This window comes from Oryctolagus cuniculus, chromosome 20 (genome assembly GCF_051225735.1).
Source record: "Oryctolagus cuniculus isolate XC-2025 breed Fujian yellow rabbit chromosome 20, ASM5122573v1, whole genome shotgun sequence".
NCBI classification, from domain to species: domain Eukaryota; kingdom Metazoa; phylum Chordata; class Mammalia; order Lagomorpha; family Leporidae; genus Oryctolagus; species Oryctolagus cuniculus.
In genome coordinates, this window is record NC_142886.1 from 39,568,517 (window position 1) to 39,593,270 (window position 24,754).

The window sequence follows — 24,754 nt, forward strand, 5'->3', positions numbered from 1 at the left end:
TGATAATTGAATGGATGGGTTCCCCATAGACTTTGGTACCTTTCCTACATATTCCCAAGGCACTTCCTCATTTGCCAGGCCCAGCCTCACTCCTTCAGCTAAACCATACTTACCTGGATAAGAATGACTGATGACTTTGCTAACTGGAATATACAATGACCACTCTGTAATTTCTATAACCTATGTAGGCATTGAAAAAAACTATTAAGACAGAGCCATGAGTAGGGCAGTTGGTGTGATAAAATAAAGCCTTTAGCTGAGTCAGCACTAAAATTAGCTATTTTCATTAAGAACCTCAATATTTGAAAGTCCAAAACCTTTGGAGAGGCCATTTTGTATTTTCCGTGGCTCATTAAATTGCTCTGAACAAAGAAAGAGAAACATAAAGCTCTAAATGAAAAGTTTTAATGTCTGGGATTTTCATTAAAACAAGAGATCAAGAACTTTCTTGAAATGCTCTGACTTTGCAAATTTTAGTAGAAGCTGTCCAAAAACACAAACCTGTGGACCTAAATCAACAGACAAAAGTTCTGCGTATTTCAGCTATAATATGGAATAAAATATATATTAGACAATGTCATTTTTAGCATAAAGATTTTTTAAATTATTCATTTATATATTTAAGAGAGGGGGACAAACAAAAATCAGACAGAGGTCTCATCTACTGGTTTGCTCCTCAAATGCCTACAACAACCAAGGTCAAGGACATGAGCTAGGAACTCCATGGAGGTTTCCCACATGGATGGCAAGACCCCAATTCTTGAGGCATCATCACTGGATTATTAGGAACCTGCAATTAGGAGCCAGAGGCAGGAACTATATCTAGGCACTCCTATGTGGGACAGGGGCACCCCAATCAGAGGCTTAACCACTAAGTCAAACACCCACCCAACAATGAACTTTAAAAAAAAGAAGGCACATTGGGGAACAAAATCTCTCCCTTAATCAGAGCTTCTGTCCATCTTGAACCCAGCTGTGGCCAAGCCATCATACAGGCTGGAGGCACAGAGGATGCTGGAATGTCCTCACATTTCCCAAGGAAGCCCAAACTATGCTGGTTCTGATTCCCAAACTGGATAAACAGTCACCTGTCACTCAGTGAGGGGCACGCGTTCTCAGAGACGCGTCATGCGGTGATTTCACCACCGTGCAAACGTCAGAGTGCACTTTACACACTGACTAAACGTCCATTCTCCAAAAACTAGTCAGTCAGAAAACTCCCTATAAACGATAATGTTTTCTTAATGGCGATACCTGTTCCTCTTCACCATGAGCGAGGATTAAAATAAATTGACTTTGGTGGTGCCCATGCCAGAGAAGATAATATGTAAGAGCTACACCAGAACAGATCAGTGTCCCTTTTCTGAAAGGGGTGGAATGAGAAGTGTTTGGGATTTGAGCTGTTTTCGAATTTCGGAATATTTGCATATACATTATGAGATGTCTCAGGGGTAGGACCCAAACCTAAGTACAAAATCCACTTTTGTTTCATACATACCTTGTATGCATAGACTGAAGGTAATTTCATACAACATTTTAGTGCACCTGCGTTTTGACTGCAACTTGTCACATGAGGACAGGAGTGGACTTGTGTCACGTCAGTATGTAAAAAGGTTCAGATTTCAGGGCATTTGGGCTTCTGGATTTCGGGGTTATGATGCTCAACGTGTTTAACCTTTGGAAACAATCTGCTCTCATAAACACGTTACGGCAGGGCAGGCACTGGTGCAGGGCTTAAGCCACTTCCTTCGATGCCATCAGCCCATGTAGGAACACTTTGAGTCCCGGCTCCTCTACTTCTTTCGCTTCTTTTTTTTTTTTTTTTTTTTTTTTTTTGACAGGCAGAGTGGACAGTGAGAGAGAGAGAGACAGAGAGAAAGGTCTTCCTTTTGCCACTGGTTCACCCTCCAACAGCAGCCGCAGCTGGCGCTGATCCGATGGCAGGAACCAGGTACCCATCCTGGTCTCCCATGGGGTGCAGGGCCCAAGCACCTGGGCCATCCTCCACTGCACTCCCTGGCCACAGCAGAGAGCTGGCCTGGAAGAGGGGCAACCGGGACAGGATCCGGCGCCCTGACTGGGACTAGAACCCGGTGTGCCGGCGCCACAAGGCAGAGGATTAGCCTAGTGAGCCACGGCGCTGGCCTCGGCTCCTCCACTTCTAACCCAGCTTCCTGCTAGTGCACGCCTTTGGAGGCAACAGATGACAGCTCAAGTATTTGGGTCCCTGCTATCCACAGGGGAGACCTAGGCTGAACTCCAGGCTCCTGGCTTCCAGCTGGCCCAGCCCCGGCTCTTGCAGACATGTGCAGGGTGAACTAATAGATAGAAAATAGGCCTCTGTGTTTCTTCCTGTCTCTCTGCCTTTCAAGTAAAATGAAAATAAATAAATAAGAATTACAAAAAAGGAAAAACTCACAGTGTTATATATCATCTATTCTTTACAGGACATGAACCTTGTGCTTGGAAGTTTAAATGCCCTATTACAAAGCCTCGAAATCATAAAGGTTGAAGTCTTTTTATTTAACTATCGGATTTTGAGAAAAGTTCGAAACTGGGCATTTTCTAAAAAGTTGCTGTGAGGACACATGGAAACAGCGTGTCACAACAGAGGGCAGTTTGGCACTGTCTGCCAGGAGCATTATCAATGCACAAATCCTTTGAAGAAAAATGTCACATCAGGGAGGGACGGGCACGCCTCATGTAAGCGCCCCAACAGCTCAAGATGTCTCTGAAGGGGTACAGACAAGAAACCGGGATATACCACCCTTCCCTCCACTCTGCTCATTTGATTCTTTTTTTTTTCTTTTTTAAAATTATTTATGTATTTGAAAGTCAGAGTTACAGAGAGAAGAGACAGAGAGATTGTCCATCCTCTGGTTCACTCCCCAAATGGCCTCAACAGCCAGCACTGGGCCAGGCCAAAGCCAGGAGCCCCTTCCAGGTCTCCTATGTGGGTGCAGGGGCTCAAGCACGTGGGCCATCTTCCACTGCTTTTCCAGGCACATTAGCAGGGAGCTGGATCAGAAGTGGAGCAGCCAGAACTCAAAGTGGGACTCGAGCTGACTCCCATATGGGATGCCGGCAACCAAGGCGGCAGCTTTCGTGGCTACACCCCCTCATCTTGATCCTTTTTTTTTTTTTTTTTTTTTGACAGGCAGAGTGGACAGTGAGAGAGAGACAGAGAGAAAGGTCTTCCTTTACCGTTGGTTCACCCTCCAATGGCCGCCGCGGCTGGCATGCTATGGCCAGCGCACCACGCTGATCTGATGGCAGGAGCCAGGTGCTTATCCTGGTCTCCCATGGGGTGCAGGGCCCAAGCACCTGGGCCATCCTCCACTGCACTCCTGGGCCACAGCAGAGAGCCAGCCTGGAAGAGGGGCAACCGGGACAGAATCCGGCGCTCCAACCAGGACTAGAACCCGGTGTGCCAGCGCCACGAGGAGGAGGATTAGCCTAGTGAGCCGCGGTGCTGGCCTCATCTTGATCGTAAAGGTTGTACGCCACAGTCTCCTCAGGGAAGGCCTGGGGTCCTGGAGCTGATCCGGCTGGGCCTGCAGAGTTCCCTGAGCTCAGCTATGGGGACCTCACAAAGCACAGGTGAGCACACTGCACTAAACTACAGAGCCAAGAGCTGTAGCACTGACTTCACAGTGACGCTCCTCCCACAGCTCTAGGCAGGAGGCAGAAGCCCTGCCACCCCACTGTGGAGGGACGGAGCACATGAGCAGGCCAGACGGGTGCTCAGGGCAGCAGGGATTTCAATAATCCTCACACCAAAAACCACACCGCTTTATTGATGCTGTCATTAAGCTGAAAAGTCACAAAGATAATCCAGCGCATTCCCATACATAGCTCACTTAGTTTCCTGTCCTGTTACCGTCTTACGTGACTGTGGGACATTTGTCACAACTTAGGAACCAACTGTGGCACACAATGATAGGCTAAACATTCCTTATCTGAAAATTGAAAATCTGAAATGGGGGGGGCTGGTGCTGTGGGATGGTGGATATAGCCGCTGCCTGCAGTGCCAGCATCCCATATGGATGCTGGTTCAAGTCCCAGCTGCTCCACTTCCCATCCTGCTCTTGCTATATGGTCTGGGAAAGCAGTAGAAGATGGCCTATGTCCTTGGGCCCCTGCACCCACATGGGAGACCTGGAAGAAGCACCTGGCTCCTGGCTTTGGATCAGCACAGCTCCAGGCATTGTAGCCAGTTGGGGAGTGAACCAGCAGGTGGAAGACCTCTCTCTCCCTCTCACTCCCTCTCTCTCTCTACCTCTCCTTCTCTCTGTAACTGTCACTTTCAAGTAAAAATAAATAAATCTTGAAAGAAAGAAAGAGAGAGAGTTGAAATGTTCCAAAATCCTCAAATTTTTTGAGCAACACCAAAATTTCAAATTTTGGATTTTCAGACTACGGGTGCTCAAAGACCTCCAAATCTAAACTCCAGCTCCCAAGCCCAGCTTCCTGCTAATGCAGACCATGGGAGGCAGCAGTGGCAGCTCAAGTGGTTGGGTCCCTGTCGCCCACATGGGAGACCTGGGTTGCGTTCCTGGCTCCCAACTTCTGCCTTAGCCCACGCATAGCCACTGCAGGCATTTGGGGAGTGAAGCAGTGAATTGCAGCTCTGTCCTTCTGCGTGTCTGTTTTTCTCTGGGAAATAAATCTTTTTTAAAACAGAAAGTGGTGTAGACAAGCATCCTAGCAAATACCCCCAAGGGCACACTGGAGAACAGAGGCCAAGGCTGCAGACTGTAATGCTGAGCATGGTGTTTGGACATGAACGAGGCTTGGGGCCGCGTTCTCAGACACTCGTCTGCCCGGCAGTTTCCAGCCACCTGCAGCTTGGTGCAGAATGCCACTTGCCAAGCACACCTGCAGGCACGAGCAGTAACCACCCCTCTCGTGTAATCACCGTCTTCTGCATGCTAAGTACCAGATCCCTGAGAGCCGAGCGCTTCCCAGACCACCCCCACCCGCCGGCCCCCACAGGGAGGGTGAACTCAGCCAGACTAGGCCCAGTTCGCGCTTTTCTGGTCCCCGTTTTCTACTCCCATCTTCGCAGTCACAACAAGTGGCCCAGTGACTGAGAACTGAGCTGAGTCCCACGTCCAGGAAGAGTGCAGGACCTTCCAGCACCCGGCCCTTGAGTGCCATCTCACACACTCGCGGAAAGCCTAAAGCTTTCAGAAGCAGCAATGACTGTCCCCAGCAAAGAGAAAGCGACACGTCCTCACACAGCAGGCTGGATCTCATTCCATGCCCATGACCTTGGCACCTACATGGGAAGTGGCAGAAACCTCTCCCAACTGCCCCTAGCCCCTCCAACCTTGCCCAGATCAACTAGGGGCAAAGGAACTGGGGGTGACAGCACAGGAGCTGAAGTATTTGTTTAGAAATTATTTTCATTGCCAAAGCTCTACTTCCTCTGCATTTTCATGCCTTTATTAAAAAATCAAATGAAGCCATTAGGCCAAGGCTGGCTCAGGTCTCTGGCCAGAGGAGGCAATCCTCTCATAACCCCTAGAGCGAGGTTCTAATCCTTCCAATTACTAAATGATCACTGCGCCTCCCTGGGGGGTCGCATTTGGCAACAGAAAGCTGGCCCGCACAAACCACTGATCCGACCCGGGGAACCCTACTCAGCTTCTTTCCCTCCTGCAAGCAAAAGCACAGAACTACTTCCTGGGTCCAAGCAGCAGGGGCAGGGAAGGGGCTTCTGTGGGGTGTGGAGGGTGAGGTGAGCCGAATAACAAAGGCCCGTGAGAATCTGAGAAATAGCTCAGTGCTAGGTGTCCCGGCCCCTCCCCCCAGGCCCCAGCCGTCCTCCCCCAACCCTAATTCTCTCCCGTTGCAGGAGTGGCCGTGGCCACAAGGAGAAAACCGAGCATATGGCTCAGTCCTCCTGGCCATTTCTACCCTGTTGGTTGGGCTACTCTGGAAAATCCCATTTCATCTCCTACAGCTATACGACCTCAAGTTGTCATTTCGAATAAAGTACGCTTCCACTGATTTTTATGAACACAGACAAAAGCTGCTACAACCTTTTTTCTTTTTTTCCAACCTTTGAAACCAACTGTAGTTGCTATGTAGGGTTATTTGTTTCTAAGGCAACAGCGTATATCTAAGTACTAATGGCCTGTCCTTTTGCCAGGCAACAAACAGCCTTGTGATGCAACTGCACCTGTCTCAGCTACGCGTTGCTATGGAGACATCCCCGTTGCTATGGCTACCATCACGCTAATCGCCTAGCAAAGGCAGACATACAGCAGTCTTCCCAGAGAGCCCAGCTGTTCCTCCCTGTCTCTTGCTGAAGACTGATTGTCTGGGGCCCATGACGAAAGGCTTCTCAACTGAGATGCACAAGAACTTTATTAACACTAGTTCCGAGGATCCCTGTGTGTGTGTCCCCTGAAGAATAAACACCAGACTAGGGAGAGGATCTGCAATGGAGAGAATCGCAAAACCGCTGAAATCTATGACATCATGCATTCCCAACTGATACACACTTACAATGCACCTCGATCGGATCGCTACTCTTACACGAGTGCTTACAACAAAGGCATTTTCATGTGCTTTCTTCAATGTTTGTAGGGCTGAGGGATGCAAACCCAAGCACTCCCTATAGAAAAACCACATTTTATGGGGTGGACATTTGGCACAGAGGTTAGGACGCTCCTCGGGACACCTGCGTGCCGTGTCGGAGTGCCTGAATTTAAGTGCTGGCCCTGTTCCCACCACTGTGCACCCTGGGAAGCAGTGGGTGACAGTTCAAGTAGTTGGGTCCATGCCACTCACATAGGAGACCTGAACTGAGTTCCTGGCTCCTGTTTTTGCCCTTCCCCAGACAGTCCTGGCTGTTGTAGGCATTTGAGGAATGAACCAGCAGATTAAATCAATCTCTCTCTTGCTCTCAAATTTAAAAAAAAGGAATAATTTTTTTAATTTGAAAAATCCAATTTGCAACTTGTTTCTGTGTCATCTGGCACAATTCACTCTAACATCATTTGATGGTTTAAAAAGTGGCAACAGGCTCTCTAACCCGCCCCTCCAATTACAGATTTGAAAAAATGACACGCATGACCTCACTGTCTCAAAAACAAATGGGCACATAAGGGAGGAAAAGTCTCCCATTGTTCTCCCTGAAGAGGCAAACACCAAGTAACCACAACAAAATGATCACTTAGCAGCACCATCTCCACGGAGACCAGGCACACAACGACCAAAGGAGCCACATCTGCAGAGACCGGCCAGGTTGTGGGGAGACCGGGCCGCTTGCTTCACTCATTCCTGCGCTTTCACCCCAACAAAACGCAACCCACCGCGCCGGGACAGCCGCGCCCCACCACTCCGGGACAGCCGGGAGAGCTCAAACTTTCTCTGGAGCTGCTGCCGCCCAGGACACTGCTGCTGGAGCCACCATGGAGCCTCCTGGGGCACCACACTCCTCCTCCACAGCAGACGGGTAAGGTGCGCAGGAGACGCAGTGGACATGCCTCCCAGGAACACTGCCTTTCCTTCCCGTTGATCTGCAGTTTTCAAATCTCATTCAGCCTATTAATTAATTAATTAATTAATGTCAGTGCCCCCAAAAGAGTCTGAAGTGCTTACCTTTGATATGCCTGAGGAGAGCTGGGGGGCCTGCTTAGCCCCTGTGGGGGTGGGTGGTAAGGTGTCTTTTTCAAAGCCTGAATTAGATTTTGTCTATACTCTGGGTCTATGCACCACAACGACCCTTTCCCAATACTCTGAAAAGAAAATTAAAATACACAAGTATTAATACAGGAGTATTAAGTATTTCGCAGCAAGTAGATGCATAGCTGTTCTCAAAGTTACTGATTTTTAAAAGCATTTCATCTATCTGTTGACTGTCTGCCTTAAATATTGCTCTCTGACAAGAAAACACCATCAAATACTCTTTGTACCCACATTAAGAGTGACAGACAAAATGTGCATATTATTACCAGATGATGCGGATACAGTAGTACAATTTTCAAATCCAAACTACTAAAAGAATAAGAATCCTTTATTATTTTTCAATGTCAACTTTGAACAACACACATGTTCTCTCCCAGGAATGAGCTTTTTCCTTTGTCAGATTTCGAAGGCTAAAAGAAAAGGAGGGAGAGGTACCCTCATCACTCCAGCTCTGCTCTAAAAACCTGGTAGGTTTGTAACCCAAACTGCAGGCGTACCAGTTTATAAAAACAGAAAAGGCATCTACTCCCCCCCCCCCCCAAGCTTCCTTGCAAAAGCACAACATCCACACTTGGAATGAGTTCTGTAATTACCTTCCCCAAGAAACAAAGGAGCTCAGGCAACAGCGGTTTAAACCCCGGAACCCGGTACTTAGGTTGTGGCTTCCTCAGTACATAGCAATCTGCACAGAAGCTGAATCTTTAGAAGGCAGATTTAAAAATGCCAATTTCCCCAAAACTGCTCCGGGAGTACAGGGAGAGTTCCTCTGGCGGAGGCCCACGTCCCACTGGTTGGAGGCATTTGGTCTTTGAATGGCACCTTTGCAAACAGGTGACTCATCCCCCAAGGCTCACAGGCCCGCCCGGACAGAGCCTCGTGGGCACACGTCCTGCCTGCACACGTCCACCTGACCAAATGGACCCAAACTGCTGGACAAGGGTCACCTTAGACACCGACTGATCTGGAGACAAGAAGTCCAATAACATACACCCATGCCCACCCCAGCCAACAGACTCTGCCATTTTCAGAACAATTGTCCTGCAGGAAGATGCTGCTTTCTCTCTTTCAGTCATCAAGTTCACCCAGTAGCTTGTGCCCAAGTCTAATGCACAGAGCCCAGATAGCAACATTAACAAGTAGGCCTGCAAGGGGGGACTCTTCCTGGTGCACTGGGAGGAAGCGGCTGGCACCCAGGACCGCCCAGTCACTCAGCCCCAGTGTTGTTTCTGGAAGATTTCAACTCAAGGACATCCAGTGTCCACATTTCCTTCCACGAAACGCTCGTGCGTGTTAAAGCCCAGACGAGTTCAGGTGGGCTGGTGAGGCTTTTGGAAGACAGCAGGGGACCACCCCACTAATCCTTGGTTGGGAAAAATCAACCAAGGGAAAGCTAAGGAGCGGGGAGATGGAGGGGAGCCGTGGGGTGGGGGAGACCAGTACGTACCACTCTTGGGAAAGGTTAACAACATCAAAGGCTTCCAGCTCCTTGCAGCAAGGGGCTGGGCTGACTCCAGCAGGGAAGGCTCCCAGGGGGTCCTGGGCAGGGGACTGCCTGCCTTCAGGGCCCCAGCACACAAAGGCCCCAGACCAGCATGGGTGTGGGCTAAGCCACAGGAGGCCTGAGCTCAACCCACAACCCAGACATCTCTGCAGTGAGATTATCTCAGTTCTGGGAACCCGAGGGCCTTTGTTTTCATTGAGGTGGTTTTCAGGGTGGGGCTGCTTAATCTTACACTGAGAAAAACCTAGAACAAAGCCATGGAGGACCACGGAACAACAAGCCAGAGCATGTGGTTTCTCCTAAGCCTGACCAAAGTATCTTGTTTATTGTGCTCCTCTACTCTTTTTTTTTTTTTTTTTTTTTTTTTTTTTTACAGGCAGAGTGGACAGTGAGAGAGAGACAGAGAGAAAGGTCTTCCTTTGCCGTTGGTTCACCCTCCAATGGCCGCCGCGACCGGCGCACCGCGCCGATCCGATGGCAGGAGCCAGGTACCCATCCTGGTCTCCCATGGGGTGCAGGGCCCAAGGATTGGGCCATCCTCCACTGCACTCCCTGGCCACAGCAGAGAGCTGGCCTGGAAGAGGGGCAACCGGGACAGAATCTGGCACCCCGACCGGGACTAGAACCCGGTGTGCCGGCGCCACAAGGCGGAGGATTAGCCTAGTGAGCTGTGGTGCCAGCCGCTCCTCTACTCTTTAAAAGCTAAAGGGAGTGAAGCCCCCAGAACCATGCACCAGCAGAAACAGGAGGTCTGGAGCCAAGGACACTTCCTGTGCAGCCTTGCACAAGGCATAGTGCCACACCAAAGTCCCAGCTTCCTCACTGGTATCAGAAATCCCTCTACAGGTGGATGTGTGGCCCAGAGGTACCCTAAACTACCCAGCACATGGGGCTGAACCCATGTGGCAGGTGGCTGTGCAATGTCTTTCATGAAATCAATCTGATTTTCAACTCACTCCAACAGTGGCAGTGGCAAGCGCCCCCAGCAAACAGGCAGTGAGGACAACATGACAGTCAACCCCCAGGCACTCTTGGCCTTGGCTTAGCAAATTCACTTTAAAGAGCTTTTCCACATTCCATTTTATTTTTACCATCCCCTCAATCTGCCTCTTATGCACCCCCTATTCCAGGCACTGCCCAGTGTGACTTCACCTTGTTCGGGAAGCCAATATCACCAACTCGTGACCACCCAGCCGCTGGAAATTCTCTCTCGCACTGTTATCATCAATCAGAGGGGTTTTGTGTTTTGTGCCCACCCCCCTTTTGAAAGGCACAGAGGCAGAGAAAGAGAGATCAAGCAAGCTCCCATCCATCCACTGATTCAGCTCCTCAAATGCTCACAACAGTCCTGGGATGGAGTTAAATCCAAGAGCCAGAAACTCAATCCCTTGGTCTATTAGCAGCCGCCTCCCAGGGTGCACATTAACGGGAAGCTGGAGTCAGGAGCCAGAGCCAGGAATCAAACCCAAATACTCCAATATGGCATCTTAACTGGTGTGTTAATCCACTAAGCCACACACCAGCCTGAAGCCGACTCCAATACATGTGACTGTCTCTCAATATTCATTAACTAGCAACATAGTCTCAGGCTCTGGATCATAAGAAATGGGTCCCACCTTGGTGAGGTCTGCCTTTTATAGTAAGAGAGGTCCGGAATTGCTACAGTGTCCACAGACCAGAGGCTCACTTCCATGGAGCTCACGGTTTCCAAAGAGAGGAAACAAACAAACAAAAAGCTTCTTCGAGACACACCCATGGGGCCCCAGGGATGTGACCAATGAGCTTCCAAAGCACAGGTTCAGGCCCCAAGAGGCTGGCCATGAGCCTCATTGCAAGCATACCCTGTGGTTTTGTGTGACGGTTTAGGACAGTGAAAGGCTTACTTGAAAACTTTTAAGATGGAACTAGGCAGGGGATCAGATGCTCAAGTTTCTTAGGCCAGGAAAAAGGGCATTTAGTGTCCCCTTGCAAGAGAGAGAAGGCTGCCAATGGATTATACTTGTGCAGTACGTTTGAGAGTCAGAGCCTTACAGAAACACCTCACCTGAAGACAAGAATACCAGCTCTTCTCTATATGGGAACTAACTAGGGAAGCCAGGCAGCATGGAGGGTAAAGGAATTCAAAACAACTCGGAAGAAAGAGCCTTACGGATAGAAGCATTTTCATATATCCATGTATTTATTTATTTTGCACCTCTATACCCCCCGGAGTGAGAAAATGAGTAACAAAATAGGATGGGGCCAAGTTTTGCTTGTTTTACATCAAAAAGCACCTGAGGAATAAATAAGACAACTCTTAGTAATAAAACCCATCAACACACAGAGGAAAAACAAGCAAAACAGACTAAAAGGATTATGGGAAATGTTTTTTTTTTTTTTAAAGATGACAACTTAATGAAATCTAACATCTAAATTAACACTTTTTCCTGGAGAGTGGGGGGGTCTAGATCGGGGACCACGCCTGCAGGCTCCCTCTGAACTTGTCCGCGAGCACTCGCCAGCATGGCGTCGGTCTTGCCTGACTCCTCTCCGCTGGCAAGCTCCTCTGGAAAAGCGCCATCTCTCAGACACTGGGGCCATGAGACTCACGTGAGTCATGAAATCAACGTCATGGGTCACAGCCAGCATTGCTTGAATGGGACAAAACAGAACTGAGCGGAAGAGACTAGGAGAGCATGTACGTGTTGTGAAGGAATGCACTGTGAGATGTGAGTGTACGTGTGTGCACGTGTGAAATGAGCATACATGTGCATGCACGTGTGGAATGTGAGTGTATGTGTGTGCACGTGTGAAATGAGCATACATGTGCATGCACGTGTGGAATGTGAGCATACATGTATGAGCACATGTGACTACACGTGTGAAATGTGAGCGTGCCTGTACATGCACGTGTGAGCGTATCTGTGTGCATGTGTGAAATGTGAGTGTACGTGTGAATATGAACATACGTGGTGCGTGCACGTGTGAAATGTGAGCATACGTGTGCGAGCACATGTGACATGCGCACATATGAAATGTGAGTGTACGCGTGCGTGTGTGTGAAATGTGAGTGTACGTGTGCAAGCATTGTGATGTGAGTGTGCCTTGCGTGCATGTGTGAAATGTCAGCATACGTGTGTGTGCACATGTGAAATGAGTGTGCGTGCACATGTGAACTCTGTACCTGCGCATACATGTATTGAAATGTGACCATACATGTTACACATGTGTGCACATGTGAAATGTGAGTGTGTATGTGTGACATGTGAGTGTGCCTTGTGTGCACATGTGAAATGTGAGCTTGCCTGTGCATGCAAGTGTTGTGAAATGTGAGTGTGTGTGTGCACGTGTGAAATGAGTGTGCCTGTGTGAAATGTCAGCATGCGTGTGCGTGCACATGTGAACTCTGTGCTTGTGCATGCACATGTTGTGAAATGTGAGTGTGTGTGTGTGTGTGTGCACGTGTGGCTGCTGAGCAAAGGTAACGGGTCTGCAATGTTTGGTGAACGTGGTCTGCAACAATGGCTTCCAGTTCTGTTTTGGCTCCCTTCTTCTCATCACTCCATGGGGAATGTGCTTAGTGTCGATGCCTGGTGGCTAGATTGGAAAATGGGTTTAACGGGCAGGACCAGTATAAAAATGATACAGGGTGCCAGTGTGTGTTCTTCTTTTCAAGTTGTATTTATTTTTATTTAAAAAGTAGAGGCAGGCAGACAGATCTTCCATCCACTGGTTCCCTCCCCAGACACCTGCAATAGCGGGGGCTGGGCCAGGGCTAAGTACTTGATCCATCACCTGCTGCTTCCCAGGGCACGCATTAGAGGAACTGAATTGAAAGTGGAGTAGGAGGCCGGCGCCGTGGCTCAACAGGCTAATCCTCTGCCTTGCGGCGCCGGCACACCGGGTTCTAGTCCCGGTCGGGGCGCCGGATTCTGTCCCGGTTGCCCCCCTTCCAGGCCAGCTCTCTGCTGTGGCCTGGGAGTGCAGTGGAGGATGGCCCAAGTACTTAGGCCCTGCACCCCATGGGAGACCAGGAAAAGCACCTGACTCCTGCCTTCGGGTCAGTGCGGTGCACCGGCTAGCAGCGCGCCGGCAGCAGCAGCCATTGGAGGGTGAACCAATGGCAAAAGGAAGACCTTTCTCTCTGTCTCTCTCTCACACTATCCATTCTGCCTGTCAAAAGGAAAAAAAGAAAGTGGAGTGGGGGCTTGAACCCAGGTACTCTGATACGGAATGCAAGTGTCCCAGCTGCAGCACCGTTAACACCTGCCCCAATGTGTTCTTGAGGAACTTGAAAGGACATTTGATGCCTGATAGGTCAGCACTGAGGATGTTTCCAATAGCACCCTCCCTCAACGATTAGCCCATTCATCAGTCACTCATTCATTCATGGTGCTTGCTATACCAGGCACCATGAAGGATGTATTAGTGAATACAAAACAATACAGAAAGAGTCCTAGCCTCAGGAAGCTTGCAATCCAGAAGGCAAAGAAATAGTAGGGAAAAATAGGAATAAATAAATAAAACCATAACAGACTATAATGCCCACTAGGAAGGAGTGCAGTGAGTCAGAACAGGCAGTTGCTACCATATAAAAACAAACAGGTCGGATGTGGCGACAGGATCACAGAGCAATGCCGGGAGGTGATGCCATGTCCAAGGCCAAGATGACCACAGGGTTTTGGCCAGCAGCAGTGGTGAAGATGGGAAAAGGAGGACAGCTCCAGAATGTGCTTTGGACCAGCACCTGGACTTGGGGATGGAATAAACATGGCAGGAGCAGGCATCTAGGAAACGAACAGGTGGATAGGACGTCTCTCTCAGCTGCTTTGCCTTTCAAGTAGATGAAAATACATAAACATTTCAAGAAAAACCAGACAGGAAAAAATGTATATAGGAAAATAAGATGGTCAGATTAAGTCATCCCAAAGGCCACCATTCCATGCTTCAAGAATGTGTTACTATAATTAATCAGCACACCTACAACCCAGCATTTCTCCATTTCCCCGACCAACACAGCCATTTTCCTGTTTGGGTCAAGACCCCACAACTGTAAATGGGTGAGAAGCCCATCATTATCCTTTCAAAGGACCATCCTTACTCGGTTGACATGGATGTTGGAGCCCATGGGTCCAAGTCTTGTTTCAGTTTCGCAGCTATGTAACCTTGAGCCAGGTCCTTAACTGACCTGAGTGTTAGTGTTCTCATCTGTGAAATGGGGGGTACTACAGTAATACCTGCTTGGCAGGACGGCTGTGAGGACTGCACGAGATCGCACTGGGCTTGGCACACACAGCGCAACAACATCAGCGCTCATCACGACGATGACAGTACTGAAAGTGGCAAGTAGGCGGCCGTCCCCAGCCTTCAGATCCAAAACGTGTAGGCCCCGCCTGACGGAGTCGCACCTGTCAGTCTGTAAAATGATGCAGCCTTCATCTAAAAAGAACCTCACACAGTCGCTTCTGGGGCACCTGCCCGGGGCCGAGGCAGCATTTCGTAGGAGATGCATTCAGATGGAAAGGAAATGGAAGAGAAGAACAGGCAGCTGGAGGGGTATCAGGCTCCGAGCATCGAGGCCCCGCAGGGTGTCGGGACCAGTTGGCAGCCCAGGGCTCTCCCAGAAAGGTGCCCATCCCTAAGCACTTACTCTCCGTCAGCGAAGCGGAGAGTCCCTGCCCTCCATGCTGTACCAGGGCGGGGCGGGAAAGGACAAAGCTGGGCAGGCAGACCGAGCCGGCCACAACGAGCAGGGTCTCCCTACAGGAAAGACCGGGCCCCAGAGCCCCGTGGCTCTAGGAAATCCTTGGGCTCTCTCTCGGGGGAAGCCCGAACTGATGAGATCCACCCACTCTTCAGCGAGAGATACTCAGAGCTTTCTAGAGAGGGCCCAAGAGCTGCTATTCTGCCTGGCATCCACGGTATTTCCGGGATGTGGCAGGCAGGCTCGAAGGCTTCTGGAAACCTGCACCCGTCGCTGTGGACGCCTCCTTCACTCCCCTACACACAGGGGCTCCGTCTCCGTGCTTAGCAACCAGCACTGAAACTCCTCCCGCTGCCAGCCCCTCAGCTCCGCCCAGGGCAGGGGAAAGGCCTGGGGCTGGAGGCAGGAGGAGGCAGCAGGAGGACAGAAGGGTGGGGGAGGGAGGAGAGAAGAGAGCAGGGGAGAGCTGGGCAGGGGCCCATGCCTTCAGAGCCACAGGTGCCCCCGACCCCACGAAATTCATTCCTCGCCACCAACCCACGACTGGACTTCAGGGGGTCGTGAACCCATTCAAACTTGCAAGGATCTCCATCTAAAGTGGACCACCCAACACCACCCACACAGAAGAGAGGGGCAGGGCACTGGTCAGGCACCCTGATACAAAGGCATAGAACCTCCATAAAAGATAAACGACACACACCTCTGAGGGATTACCTTGCTCCGGGGCAAGGGAGGAGGAAAAGGGCCTGTGGCGAGGTAATGAGAGCTGCACACACACACACACACACTCACATGCACGCATACACAACCATTCATGCGCACACACATCTGCATACACTTCTCATGCCAGTTCCTCCTGGGGGCTAGGCGCCCACACCCCCGCTCAGGGCAGCCTGCCCAGCAGCCAGCCTCTTAGGAAACTGGGGTCTCCCCACCAGGCTTCCTTTCACCAAACCCCCTGCATGGAATCCTGCTCCTCGGGTCCCTGGCATCTTTGAACATGGTGAGAGGCAATGGTACAAATGCACACCCCTGTGCCGATGAGAAGCGCCAGAAGCAACACCAGGGCCTTCCTCAGAACACTGCAGCAAGCAAGCTGCTGTGAGGGCGTTGGCCTGCATGGCCCCCGTCTGCACTGCTGCCCTCTGCATCCCTGGGGAAAGCCGGCTGTCTGTGTCTGAGCTCATCCCATCCTCTCCAGAAGTCACCTTAGGCTCAAGTATGACGAGAACACAATACCCAGCCTGCAAAAGGCACTTCATCCATTGAGTTCACTCTCTGTGAAAGCAAGTCACAGCAGACTTGGTGACAGCGGGCAAAGCAGAACAAAGAGAAGTTACTCCAACAGGTGACTGTGACGTCAGGGCCTCAGCTTCAGAGTAACAGGGAGGGGCAGGCACTGGGGTGCAGGGTGTGAGTCGCGCTGGGGATGCCCACATCCATAGCCCAGCGCCTCGTCTGAGCCGAGGCCCCGCTCTCCATCCCAGCTCCCTGCTAAAGCTCACCCTGGGAGGCAGCAGGTGTACAGGGGAGGCCTGGATTGAGCGCCAGCCCTGGCTGTTGCAGGCACCTGGGGAATGAACCAGCAGATGGGAGATGTCTCTCCACCTCTTTCTGTCTCTGTCTCTCTGCCCTTCAACTAAAGTGAAAATACACTTTAAGGGGAAAAAAAATGATTTCCCCAAACAAGTCAATTAAAAACAAAATGTTTCAAAAAGTGAGTGATTCTTAAAGGCACCTGTGTTCTAAATTCAATCATTTATAATCGAAAGTTATCAGGGGAATCTTAAATTTCAGCAAAATTAACATGATCTGAGGAACCAGCCCAGTACAGGAAGGAAAGAGAGAACAAGGTAAAGTGAAACTGATTACAAAGATTTGAAAATGCATCATTGTTCATTCCCTTAACAAAATACAATTACTATAGAAGAGAAACTTTAGAAACATAATAATTCCCTAACAACTGCCTGTAGTGTTTTAAATGTCCAGTCTTGCTCCCTAATAGACTTTTTTCCTCAACAGCAGGAGGAATGAAAAAGAAAAATTATTCAGTTTTTTTTTTTAACTTTCATTTTATTTGAAAGAGAAACAGAGACATATTTCAACTGCTGATTCACTCTCCAAATGACTACAAGAGCCAAGGCTGGGCTAGGCCAAAGCCAGGAGAATGGAACTCAATCCTGATCTCCCAAGTGGGTGGCAGGGACCCAAGTACTTGAGCCACCATCTGCTGCCTCCCCCAGTGCACATTAGTAGGAAGACAGACTCAGGAGTGGAGGTGGGACTTGAACCGCCGAACTCTAATAAGGGTTCAGGAACCCAAGCAGCACCAAACATCCACCCACCCCAAGTTTCTCTATCAAATCTCTGGCCCCATGTGCCTCAGTGCAGCTCCAGTTCCTGGGAGTGCTCCCCGCAGGCGGGCAGAACAGGACCCAAGGTCTTGAAGACGACTCTGGTCTTTCAGCATCAGCAGCTGGAAGGGGTCTCAGTATCCCAGCCATGGAGTATTGCAAATTCACTAGCACCAGGATCTTGAAACTTCAGACATGGAAGTGCCTCCACTCCCCCAGCAGTCCCACGATGGGTTTACACACGTTCTAAAAGCCACAAAGACACCAATCACCACAGTGTGTCGCTTGCACAATGTGCAGACACCGGGGCTCTGGGATGACTTTTAACACCCAGAGCTTTTTCAGAAGCACACTTTTAACAGCCCTGAAGGTCCCCCCGTTCACCCAGTGTCCCAGGTTACAGGGGCAAGGAAACATGGGAGAGATGGGTGGAGAAGGAATCCTTTCAGACCGTGGCTGGATGCTAAGGACGGCTGCAAATTCATCCAGAGTAGAGATGCTACACAGGGGTGTGTGTGTGTGTGTGTGTGTGTGTGTTCATCAACCCAGAAAGAATCAATAATCTCCTTGCAGGAACACCCAAATAAAACCAAAATAACCCCATGATTTGCCTAAATCCAAATTAATCTCCAGGAGAACCCTCTGCAGGCGAGCTGTGTGGGGGTGGCTGACCGGAACTCGGCAGAGCCCTGGCTGCGCAGTAGTTGCTCCTCCTCCTCCTCCTCCTCCTCCTCCTCCTCCTATCTGATCCAGACTTGGCTCTTAGTCCAATGCCCCCTGCACAGGGACCAAGGCTGCGCGTCTGAGCACGGAGGCTGCCAGATCGTGTAAGCGTTCATCTGGGTTGCAAGGAGTTGTTCTTTATGCCCTCGGGACTACGGTTTCCCAAGTGCCCAAAAACAGCCAAGCACTGGTGCACCAGCAACCACCGATAATAAAATGACCACCAAAGCATCCACAATACAAGTGAAGGCGGGCGCTACAAAACGCTCATGGGAAATGGCGTTAAAAGCTTCGTTTATTGGGGTGCAAAAAATTCATAAAATGTAGGAAAAACTCATGCATTTTCCATGAATTTTTTCCATGTTCTAAAGACTCCTCTTACACATGGATTTCAAAATGCATTGCACCAGATTTGTATTTTAATAGCTGTTTCCAGGAACTCTTTTGCAGCCACTTTGTATTTACTTACAAACACTATAAAAGTCTCATAAAGAAAAAGGAACACACATCTGTGTGCACACCAACACATGCACATACCTTCACACACCAAGCCAAAGGCCAAAGAATTGGCACATTAAGAATCACGTTCAGGGGCCGGAGCTGTGGCACAGCAGGTTAACACCCTGGCCTGAAGCGCCAGCATCCCATATGGGCGCCGGTTCTAGTCCCAGCAGCTTCATTTCAATCCAGCTCTCTCCTATGGCCTGGGAAAGCAGTAGAAGACAGCCCAAGTCCTTGGGCCCTTGCACCTGCATGGGAGACCTGGAAGAAGCTCCTGGCTCCTGACTTCGGATCGGCACAGTTCCAGCTGTTGAGGCCAATTGAAGAGTGAACCATAGGATTAAAGGCCTCCCTCCCTCATTCCTTCCCTCCTCCCTCTCTCTCTCTCTCGCTCTCTCTCTCTCTGCCTCTCCTCTCTCTGTGTAACTCTCACTTTCGAATAAATAAATAAATCTTAAAAAAAAGAATCACTTTCAGGGATTGGGTGCTGCAGCACAGTGGGTTAAGCCATGGCCTGCAGAGCTGCCATCCCATATGGACACCAGTTTTGAGTCCCAGCTGCTCCACTTCCGATCCAGCTCCCTGCTAATGGCCTGAGAAAGTGCTTTGACCCCTGCACCCATGTGGGAAATCCCAAAGAAGCTCCTGCTGCTTGGCTTTGACCTAGCCCATCCCTGGTTGTTGCAGCCATTTGGGGGGTGAACCCACAGATGGAAAATCTTTGTCTCCCCTCTCTCTCTTTCTCTAACTCTGCCATTCAAATAAATAATTTTTTAAAAAAATAACCATTTTTATCCAACGAAATCTTTTATTTATTTATTTATTTTTTTTTACAGGCAGAGTGGACAGTGAGAGAGAGAGAGACAGAGAGAAAGGTCTTCCTTTTGCGGTTGGTTCACCCTCCAATGGCCGCCGCGACCAGCGTGCTGCGGCTGGCACACCGCGCCTATCCGAAGGCAGGAGCCAGGAGCCAGGTGCTTCTCCTGGTCTCCCATGTGGGTGCAGGGCCCAAGCACTTGGGCCATCCTCCACTGCACTCCCGGGCCACAGCAGAGAGTTGGCCTGGAAGGGGGCAACCGGGACAGAATCTGGTGCCCCGACCAGGACTAGAACCCGGTGTGCCGGCGCCACTAGGCGGAGAATTAGCCTATTGAGCCGCGGCGCTGGCCCCAACTAAATCTTAACATTCTCTCAAAGTCATCTCACCACTCTGCTGTTGGATGACTCTTTGACAAACAAGGGTTAAGTACTCTCTACTGCCAGAAACCTCACAGTATTACCCAAACAGGCTGGAAGAAAGTGCAAACACCAAAGGGTTAGAAAAAAACTGAAAAGCCAAACACAGGAAGTAGAAAAATCTGGTTGTTTTACAGACTTTGAACAGCAGTTGCATTGCCTTTTCAAACTACTAAAATGAATCCAAGAGGTACTGTGTAGTGGCAAAACCACATACATGCAGGTGCACACACACACACACACACACACACACACGATATGCGATAAATTCTTCCCGGCCATGTAGCTGCCATTAGCTTTATTACAGATATGCAAATCTTAAAAGTCTTATGTGACACCTGAGAGGAAACCAGAATGTCCAAGGGTGTGATAAAATTGTCTGCAATGAGGATATGTCCCCTCTTTTTTTTTTTTTTAATATTTATTTGCTTATTTGAAAGTCAGAGTTACAGAAGGGCAGAGGCAGAGAGTCAGAGATCCTCCATCCATTGGTTCACTCCCCAAATGGCCGCAATGGCCAGAGCTGAGCCAATCTGAAGCCAGGAGCCAGGAGCTTCTTTCAGGTCTCCCATGCAGGTGCAGGGGCCCAAGGACTTGGACCATCTTCTACTGCTTTCCCAGGCCATAGCAGAGAGCTGGATTGGAAGTGGAGCAGCCGGGACTTGAACCGGTGTGCATATGGGATACCAGCACTGCAGGTGGCAGCTTTACCCACTGTACCACAGCGCCAACTCCCTCCCCTCTTTTTTATAACAACTGTTTATATCTTAAAACTGCATCTTAGGCCAGCGCCATGGCTCAACAGGCTAATCCTCCGCCTTGCAGCGCCAGCACACCAGGTTTTAGTTCCGGTCAGGGCACCGGATTCTGTCCCGGTTGCCCCTCTTCCAGTCCAGCTCTCTGCTGTGGCCCGGGAGTGCAGTGGAGGATGGCCCAAGTGCTTGGGCCCTGCACCCCATGGGAGACCAGGAGAAGCACCTGGCTCCTGGCTCCTACCTTCGGATAGGCACGGTGCCAGCCGCAGCACGCTGGTCGCGGCGGCCATTGGAGGGTGAACCAACCGCAAAAGGAAGACCTTTCTCTCTGTCTCTCTCTCTCTCACTGTCCACTCTGCCTGTCAAAAAAAAAAAAAAAAAAAAAAAAAAAAAACAAAAAAAAACCACCTGCATCTTAAAGGTAAACTTAAAATTCAATATATAATCTTAAAGTTAAAACTGCATGACCAAATTACAAGGAGGATACAGAATAAAAAACATTAAATTGCCTTTTCTAGGGGCCGGTACTGTGGTATAGCAGGTAAAGCCACTGCCTGCATTCCCAGCATCCCACATGGGTGTTGGTTTAAGTCCTGGCCGCTCCACTTCCGATCCAGCTTTCTGCTATGGCTGAAGGAAAGCAGTAGAAGATAGTCTAAGTCCTTGGGTCCCTGTACCTGCATGTGAGACCTGGAAGAAGCTCCTGGTTCCTGGCTTTGGATTGGTGCAGCTCCAACCGTTGTGGCTAATTGGAGTGAACCAACAGATGGAAGACCTCGCTCTCTCTTTCTGCCTCTCCTTCTCTCTCTATGTAACTCTGACTTTCAAATAAATAAATAAATCTTAAAAAAAAAATCACCTTTTCTTTTCTATTTTTATTTGATAGGTAGAGTTAAAGACAGTGAGAGAGACAGAGAAAAAGGTCTTCCTTCCGTTGGTTCACTCCCCAAATGGCCGCAACGGCCGGCACTGTGCCGATCTGAAGCCAGGAGCCAGGTGCTTCTTCCTTGTCTCCCACATGGGTGCAGGGGCCCAAGCACCTGGGCCATCCTCCACTGCCCTCCCGGGCCACAACAGAGAGCTGGACTGGAAGAGGAGCAACCGGGACTAGAACCCGGTGCCCATATGGGATGCCGGCGCCGCAGGTGGAGGATTAACCAAGTGAGCCACAGTGCCAGACCCAAAAAACCATCTTTTCTATACTTTTCAAGTTGGAAGGACAAACTGACTTAAAGTTCAAGTGGACTTAAACCACTTATTACACTGACATAAACAAAATGTTAGTTATTTTCACAAAGTCCAAGGCCCAGTAAAGGGCACTATAAACACACTGTATACAGCAAAGGGAGAGCCGACGGCTCCGGCCCTGGAGTGAACGTGCGTCTTTCTAGTAACTGCACCGTCTTTAAGGTGATGCGAAGACACGAGTGGTAATGGACACAATAATGTTTTATGGGAGGTGTAAAGGCACACGTGCACCTGACACACACAGCGCCCTTGGCTGGATTACAAGTGCCCCATCTAGCGCTACTGTATCTGCTGGTTGTCCACAGTTTCTCATCTATTCTTAAACATTCCAATATGATCTTATCAAAGTGGCACACTACTTGATCACCTTAATTCCAGAACTAAACGCTGTTCAAAGTGCCTGGCCAGGTGACAGTGAAAGTTACAGCATGGGTGCCCTCAGCTAGAAGCTTCCTGGTTGTGGCCTTTTTTAAAAAAAAACTCGACCATAGGATGCTCTCTCTCTCTCTCAACAAAACAAGGACACTGAGTTGTCTGTAGTTGAAGCAGTGGCCATCAGCGCATGCGTGTGAGATAACCAGTCACTTGCTCTTCCTGAACAGCACCTTGCGTGACCAACTCACTCTACTTTTCAGGAGAAGCTGCCTCTAAATTATAATATCTGACAGCAGAGGGGACCCTTTGCACAAGTGGTGTTTGCACACACTGCACATCAGCACCTGGGCACTGTGCTGTAAAGACAGATCTCAGATCAGCCCTATTCAGATGGAAGATGGTACAGGGACCAAATACCACTGTAAGCTCCCAATGCCTTTCAAATTCTGGTAAGTGCTAGTTAGGATGTGGACAGGGCCCCGTGACACTAGGGCCGGGCCAGAGTTCATTGGGGGTTGGGGGGGAAGAAGCTGCTGACCCAGAGCTCCAGAGGAAACACTGATGTTACCAAAAGGCTAGTGGTGAAGACGTTCCCATCCCACACTGGTGTCCCTGAGTGTGAGTCCCGCCTCTGGCTCCCGACCCTGGGAGGCAGTAGTGGTGGCCCAAGACTTGAACTCCAGGCCCTCAGCTTTGGCCCGGCCCAGTTCCAGCCGCTGTGGCATTTGGGAAGAGAATCACTGGATGGGAGGGAGCACCCTCTCAAAAAGAGAACCACAAAACTAGGCTCTCAGAGAGGGAGAACGGAGGAGGAAATGGAGAGAGAGATGGACATGGCTGATGGATTAATCCTGCGTTTTGTGGAAAGGGGATGAGGAAAAACTTAAGTGCCCAGAGTTGACCCACAAACACAGGCTGCCAATGGCCCCTGGAGACAGCATGAAAAGGCACTGGACACAGCAGCTGTGCGACAGCCAGGCCCGTGCGCCTTCTTGGCCTCCCGTAATCTCCTGGAGGCCTGTTTCACAGACAAATCAGACCAGTGCTCAGTCCCATCCTCCCATCATCCTCAGTGCTCCTGTGAGGGCCCCAGGCAGGAGCGGCATTACAAACCCACCCCACCCCATCCTGAACTTTGGGGTCAAACTGCACCCCAGTCTCTCTCGACCGGCATTCACCCGGGACACAAACACATGACCCACAAAGACCTTTACAGAGCCATGAGCACCTGGAACTGTAGCCCTGAGAACTCACTGCAACCTGAAGCGGTGAGAACACCAAGAGCAGCCCTGGAGAGCACCGGCCAGAAGCTCAGACAGGCAACAACCGAAGTCCACCAAGGGTTAAGAGCTTCCTAACTTAGGAAGAGTAGGGGAAAGATTCCAACTTCACAAACCCTTTCTGTCCAGTTTCATTACTACTGACCTTGACTTCCAGAAGGACCCTTCAACCAATACACCTACCTCCCCCTTGGGGAGGAGAGGGACAGGGAAGCCAGGTACACAAGGACACACAGGGATACCTGCCTACCTCACCCTCAGATCACACTTCAATTATGAAGGTTTCCCCAAACAGCATGGCCTTGGTTACCCATGGAAATTGTATACTCAATAAATTTTTAACTCATGCCTGAGCCACCTGGCTTAAGTGTCCATCCAGCTTGAAACGCGGGTATACACAAGCAAATTTAGGAGCAGTGACTGCAGTGGTGGCATCAGCAAAATCTTAACATCAGCTGAGAACTGACCGTATGCCAAACACCAGCCTATGCATTTAATCCTGCATTATTCCACATGATTCCCCCAGCAAACCTAGGAAATAAGGTAGTATTATGACCCCACAGATAGGGAGACTAGGGTTCAGACAAGTTCGCTAACTTGCTGAAAGTCAAATGCAAGCTGTTTGCTGCAGGAACCTGCACCCTCACCACCTAAACACCGCGTGACATCACCACTGGCGAGGTGGCCAGCTGCCACAAAATCATATCACGCACTCCCAGGTGAAACCACGAATAACTTTTGGGTCCTCCAAGGAACTGGGAGTGTCGCACAAGTGCTTTCTGATATTTGTGTGTCCTTTAATCATTCATTACAGATAAAAATCAAAGTCAAAAGTTAGTCCCAGCCGGTGCCGCGGCTCACTAGACTAATCCTCCGCCTTGCGGCACCGGCACACCGGGTTCTAGTCCCGGTCGGGGTGCCGGATTCTGTCCCGGTTGCCCCTCTTCCAGGCCAGCTCTCTGCTGTGGCCTGGGAGTGCAGTGGAGGATGGCCCAAGTGCTTGGGCCCTGCACCCCATGGGAGACCAGGATAAGTACCTGGCTCCTGCCATCGGATCAGCGTGGTACACCGGCCGCAGCGGCCATTGGAGGGTGAACCAACGGCAAAAGGAAGACCTTTCTCTCTGTCTCTCTCTCTCTCTCTCACTATCCACTCTGCCTGTCCAAAAAAAAAAAAAAAAGTTGTCAGCATTACAACTGTATGTTTATGTTGCTGGCACATGGCCATCGGCAGGTAAGACATCACCTTTCGGTGTGCGGAACAAAGTTCACGTGGCCCTAACCAGCTTGATGAAGGAAGGCCACAGAGGTCCATAAAACAGGCTCTTCAAAGGACCGGGGTTTGTCCACGACCGCAACCGGAAAAGACGGGGCCGGGATTCCGACCTGGGCTTGGGG

The 24,754-nt window shown here is 50.0% G+C and overlaps 1 protein-coding gene and 1 long non-coding RNA gene across 36 annotated transcripts in view; one reads left to right on the forward strand and one right to left on the reverse strand.

The window, feature by feature from the left end:
* FOXN3 (forkhead box N3) overlaps positions 1-24,754 on the reverse strand; it is a 457,141-nt gene that overhangs the window by 184,293 nt on the left and 248,094 nt on the right. For all 35 annotated transcript variants that reach the window (XM_089322621.1, XM_089322625.1, XM_089322622.1 and 32 more), the window contains one exon: positions 7,615-7,751. In XM_089322621.1, the coding sequence (XP_089178747.1) occupies positions 7,615-7,751 (137 nt within the window). The remainder of the gene's footprint in view (positions 1-7,614; positions 7,752-24,754) is intronic.
* Positions 5,860-24,194, forward strand: LOC149120144 (uncharacterized). The gene is made up of 3 exons (XR_016226786.1): positions 5,860-7,468; positions 11,635-11,791; positions 20,973-24,194. It is a non-coding gene; the product is annotated as an uncharacterized LOC149120144 (long non-coding RNA).